General features: G+C 43.1%; 2 protein-coding genes across 2 annotated transcripts; one reads left to right on the plus strand and one right to left on the minus strand.

Moving 5' to 3' along the window:
• Nucleotides 1-2: 2 nt before the first annotated feature.
• On the minus strand, nucleotides 3-365 carry PHALS_13033 (uncharacterized protein; the record flags this gene model as incomplete). Its single annotated transcript, XM_024728702.1, has 3 exons — nucleotides 3-86; nucleotides 145-210; nucleotides 306-365. 3 exons carry the CDS (start codon nucleotides 363-365, stop codon nucleotides 3-5), a joined length of 210 nt encoding a protein of 69 aa, XP_024579153.1.
• Nucleotide 366: 1 nt separating this feature from the next.
• Nucleotides 367-1,680, plus strand: PHALS_14655 (uncharacterized protein). The gene has a single exon (XM_036407542.1). It carries the CDS (start codon nucleotides 1,383-1,385, stop codon nucleotides 1,659-1,661), a length of 279 nt encoding a protein of 92 aa, XP_036263236.1. The 5' UTR covers nucleotides 367-1,382; the 3' UTR covers nucleotides 1,662-1,680.
• Nucleotides 1,681-5,762: the final 4,082 nt, after the last annotated feature.

The following is a 5,762-nucleotide window of genomic DNA, read 5'->3' on the forward strand; positions in this document are numbered from 1 at the left end:
AATCACTCAAAAGAAACACTAGTACTTGTGTTAGAGGAAGGCCCACGCTCAACAATATTTAGTCCAGCAGCCTCACGACTTACCGGCTAAAATGGACCACGTCAAGCGAGAACCATACAGTAATGACAACACTCTTTTAGCGACCGACCCACGGTTATCATCCGCATTCGGCAGCGTTTGTGTTTTCACGTGCTGAAGGGGCAGCCGTAACTACACGTCACGTTTGCAAATAACTGAAGAGGACCGATGAGAACATCGCAAAAATGGAAGTGAGATTACCCGACTTAGACAAATGCCTAGATCACCAGCGGCTCTAATAGCCATTTATCCATAGCAAGCGCCTCGCCACCATAATCATAGTACATGACTCAGGCTTTCTCGAACTGCCAACAGTATGAAACGTTTCTTGAAAGCGACAACTTTAAAAATATGATATCGTTCACGAAATTCTCGAGTGATAATCCCAGTGTCTTTCTGCTCAACAAGCTGCGAGGCCAAGCAGCAGATGAAATTATGTGGGCTCGCCTTTTTAACAAGTTGTGGAAGAGAAATGAGGATCTTGATGGTGTGTTTAGCGCACTCTTGCTTTCTTGGAGTGGACAACCGTTCCATGCAGCTACTTTTTTAAAGGACGGTTTCATACTTTGTAGTATGTATAACTATTTGAAGAGTCTAGTCCTTCATTAATTGGTATGCTATGAAAGTCTCACTGAAAAAGAAGAAAAATGAGTTCCTATCCGATTTAATGGAACGTTCGATAATTAAAAAAATGTGGAACAATTTTCTTGGCAAACTGCAATACGACCAATCCACTGAGATCTATTTGAAGGAATTGTTTAATGGTTTTCCTTCGCAAGAAATAAACGATATCGTGCCGAACAACTAGCAAGTGAGCCAGCCTTGTTCTTAGCTTGAGACTTGGACGGTAGCTATACCAGCTGACTCGTGGAATGTGATGACTTGTTGACAGCAAGAAGGTGAAGGTAGTCACGTGAGTTTTAAAAAAAGAAAAAGAAAATGTATGAACAATGGATTCGTTGTCTGTGACTTATGACTAAGCCAAACTCTTGTAAGTGTTACTCTTGCTTCGTCGAATCTACAGCAAATGGAAAGGGCAGCAAATGCGGTATTTCAAAACGAAAGATAGTAGGGATTGGTACTGCTCACGACCGTTGACACTGCAACAGTATTCTCACTACACTGTCCCTTGGGTGTTCATTGACAGGCAAGAGACGGTCAGCAACTCGCACATGCTTTAGTGATGCTCTAGAATGATGGTGGGGAGGCGCTAGTTAGTGATGAATGGATACTTAAGCAGCCGGTGATGTCACTCCAATTTTGCAACGTTCTCATCAGTGTTCTCTTCAGACAATTTTCCGGTTATGAGCCCAAATTCGCTCACGACAAGTTCAAACGGCATGCGAAACGATGACAACTGCTTTCTGTGGGTGTTTGCTGCTCGCATGACTCCGCATGACTCCGGCTCATTGCTCCACCATCTCGAAATGAAACCCGGGTACGCTTTGGAGCATGCAACTGAGGAGTCCTTCCACACATCGGCCAGGGGGGAAAGAACCGAATCGTTCTCGGCGGCCATCACACACGGTCGATCTCTGGTGTACCTGCTGGATTGCTACCTTCTGCTGAAGATTAATTGTTGAGTGGCAACCTTCCATGAGTGATGTGAGTAGTCAAGATGAGACTGTGGAGCCAAAATCCAAATGCCTGCGATTGACTAACTGATACGAGATTGCTCTCGCTGTGATGAAGCTCCCCGTATGTATCAAAAATTCATGGCATCGCCACAACGCGTCAGAGTTAAAGTAGGCGGTGCATCGAACTTCGCTCACTATATAAATCACACATGGAATGCTGTACGTCGTTTTAACGGTGCCAAAGTTATTGACTGCAAATGAATATTCGACGTAAAATGCGACGCGGATGGCAATATTGTGCGATACAAGGCGCGCTTGGCAGCCCAAGGCTTTCGGCAAGTGCATGATTCTGCTATGTTGAGATCTGCTCACCGGTTGCGAGTTTCAACTCGGTTAGGTGGCCCTCCTGGCTTTGTGTTGCCAGGGAAACTGCTTGATACGTCAGATGGATGTCTTGACTGCTTTCTTAAACGGGGTGCTGGAGAAAGAATGTTCACGGTATGGTGTACAAGCTCCGCCGGAGCATTTATGGCCTCAAGCAAGCAGCAGCAGTGTAATACACAACAATTGTTGAGGTGTTCACATCGATGGGTTTTGTAGCTAGTGTCTGAGCCGTGTACTTTTGATCACGAGCGAGGTTTGAATTCATCCTATACGTGGATGATCTTCTGATTGAATGTGTGGACAATGGTGTGGCGGATGAGATCTGAGATCACGTCGAACTTACATTTCAAGCTTGAAGGGTTGTCCTGGCACCAAGGATTATTACTATTAAGAACATGGCAAGCTGCATATCTGTCAATCTCGATACAATGAGCGTCTCACGAGTAAGTTCGGCCAGGAGTCTGCCCAATCATGCCGAAACCCCGATGTGATTAACCAGAAATAGTCAGAATTCAAGGAAACCCAACGCATGGGTGCCGACGGTATCGTTACCTGATTGAAGCTCTACACTACATTGCAAGCGGTGCGCATCCAGATATTTGCATCTTGGTTTGTAAGTTGTATCAATACTTCGACTCTCCATGTGAATCACACTTGAAGGCTGCAGTTCATGTACTGCGCAACGTACTGAGCATCATGTATACCCGAGACGATGAGACGGTGTTTGGCCCGACGGTTTATGCATCCGCAAATTAGGGTGGTGATGTAGGGAAGCGGAAGTCAGCGTCGAGTGTATTGGTGGTTCTCTGTGGCGTGCCAATATCGTTCAAGTCGAAGCGTCAACGTACTGTTGCGCTCTCCTCAGCAAAGGCTGAGTATATGGATATATCATTGGCTGCTCAAGCATTACTGTGCGTCCGACACGCCCTTGAAGAACTAGTTACGAATTACATCCCTTCTTATGCTGTACACGGCAATAATCAGGCAGCAATCGCTTTAGCATCGAATGCTGGTTATCAATCTTGTGCCAAGCAATTTGTCTGTTCTAGATGCTGTGCATGACGGTACTCTTCAAGTTCAGTATGTGTCATCGAGTAAATAGCTCGCCAACTACATATATAGATCTCCCCACGCCCCATTTCACAGATAGTATAGCGACAGTAGATATAACCGCCAATTGGACGGCCAAACTGTCTCTTGGGTGTTTATTGACAGACAAGAGACGATGGCTTTACCTACCGGTTTCATCCACCGTTCAAGCTGGGCGTCTAGCACACTATGATGCCAAAATTTGTCCTCCTTGTTTGTTTCACTGTTGTTAAGACAAAGTTACTAAGGGTTACTACCTCGGCACGTACATCCGGTTTTTCTACCGATTGCATATCATTTATGAATTTAAAGAATGCCGGTTCTGTCAGAAATTGAAGTTGATCACTGGGTGTGTATGTGATCAGGCCTCAAGATTTGCGGTTTTTCGAAGTAGATTGTCAAACACACAGGTAGCGAGTGTGGTAAAGATAGGGTCTTCTCTCAGCTTGTACACATATTTAGCCCACAGATATTCATCGTTTGAAAGACTCAGCAAATATCTCATTATCTCGTCTGCTTGCTCTTATATAATCACCTCTGCTTGCGATAATGAAACTGGATTGAAGAGAAACTTTGTGCCATGAAGTCATAAGCATGAATGAGTATGCGATCCGTATTTGCAGCTGCTGCCGAATGGTATATCTTTGCAATCCATGTATGAACGGCAACAAAGAATTTTTTTTCTGCGCCCGACAGCTCCACCTCCAGTTTGTGTCGTTCCTTTTGTCTTCTTAGGCTTCCCTGCAAACATGGGGAGCCATCGCAAGCTTCAATAGCACTTGGAATATTTCAACGCGTGCATTCGCCATACCATATTGTTCGTCGTCATGAAGCTAGATTAGTACCGCACGACTTGTTACCGAGGAAGTCATCCAGTCAATGTTAGGCTGACAACGCTTCACCCGTGGCATACCTATGATGATTTCAAACTTTTTATCGAGTTCGAGAAAAATAAACTCGTTCTCATCTCGAAAATAACAAACTTCATTTGCCAAGCGGACATGGAATGTTAATAACAATAATATTGTTAGTTGCTTGGAACACAGTTTGAAGGGCAGAAGCAGTAGTGAGCCGCAGTCCCGGGATGTAACAAGACAAAGCGATTGTTGCTTTGTGGAATTTCTGGTGAATCGATAAAGTACAGCTGTAAGCTACTTTCTACTGTGTGAAGGCTGGTCGGAGTCGAAGCGACTTGATGTCGCAGTATCGATGATGTAGAAGAGCGAATATTCGTCGCAAATGATGGGCGGGGCACATAGTTAAGCAAAATACCTTTTCCTTGTCCATGATGTAAGTCTGTGAACGTCGGTTTTCTTAAATTTATATATATGCCTTTAAGAGAGATTGTAGTAACCTTCATTAGTCCATAAATCAAGAATATGATTTAAAAGACTTAAAGGTCATTGGGGTCACGTCATATCATTACGCAGCATGACCAACAATTTGCTCAAGACGAGTTTGTCCTTACATATGATAAAACTAAGAATCCAATAGCAATTTATCCCAATCGTATCTGTCGACACGGGGGTTCCTGTAAAAAGCATATATGTCTGGATCTGTCAGAAGCTTAACAATACTGCTGGGTGTATGCTGTGTTATCTAGCACAAGTAGATAGTCGAACGCACTAGAATAAAACTCGAACATGTGTTAGTCTTCTTGCAGCACGTTAATCACTCTCGTCCACATGAGTTCATCATTCGAAAAATTTCGCAGCACGTTCGCGCATTCTACTGAACAAGAAAATTTTTAAATTTCTCTTTTCCGAAATATCGAATCTTCCCCAGATTGCCGAACCAACAATCCTCACAAAATATTCAATATTCGTGAAATGAGGAGAAAGGTGTCGAGCCGGGTACACCTTATCTTTTGGAAGGCTTGTCCACCATTTTTGCTTCACACCGATAGCTAAATGATGATCATATTCTTTCTACAGCTTACCAAAATAAAAGATTGTCTGCAAGATGGACATGGTGTGTTTTCTTTCCATCACCTTGGCTGTCAAAGATTCGTCGCAACTTTCTGATCCTCTGGTGACTGAATGTCAAGCAAATTAAACAAGATGTCACTATGAAATTGCGGCTTCTTTTGTCTTTACGAGCTTGTCGATTGCTTCCGGGATAGACATCCCAAGATAGTTATTTTCGTGCAACACATTTATCACATTTTTGCTGGTCAGTCTGTCTGCAAACGGCTGAAAACCATTGCGTAATGATTTGACATTATGGAGGACTCGCTCCTCGACCAATTTGAACATGTGAGGGACAAATGAGGCAGAAATATTGAAGTGAGTATACATACTAAAATTAAATGTTCTATGATGCACATAACATGAACACCAGAGATAATTGTTGTACTCATGGCAAATTTTTTTTTGGCCAAAAGTTAATATCTGTAGCAATATAAAGTTTCCTCTCGGATTATCGTGGGTAAGTACTAAAAAAAATGCATTGTATGTCATCTCGTGATTTTTTTTGTTACCTTATCCGGATAAAGTCAAAAGTTATGTTGCCTTTTGAATAACAATACGTGATGGTTGGAAGGGTGTTGGGATGACACCACTGAATGCATGTTGAATAGGCGGATGACGTCATACTTATTACAAGTACGTCACCTTAAGTAATTACGGACTAAGT

The sequence above is a fragment of the Plasmopara halstedii genome (assembly GCF_900000015.1).
Source record: "Plasmopara halstedii genome assembly, contig: Scaffold_650, whole genome shotgun sequence".
NCBI lineage: Eukaryota > Oomycota > Peronosporomycetes > Peronosporales > Peronosporaceae > Plasmopara > Plasmopara halstedii.

What these genes read in the sequence shown, in the direction of transcription:
- PHALS_14655 (XM_036407542.1), top strand. Translation starts at nt 1,383, where the DNA reads ATGAGCCCAAATTCGCTCACGACAAGTTCAAACGGCATGCGAAACGAT.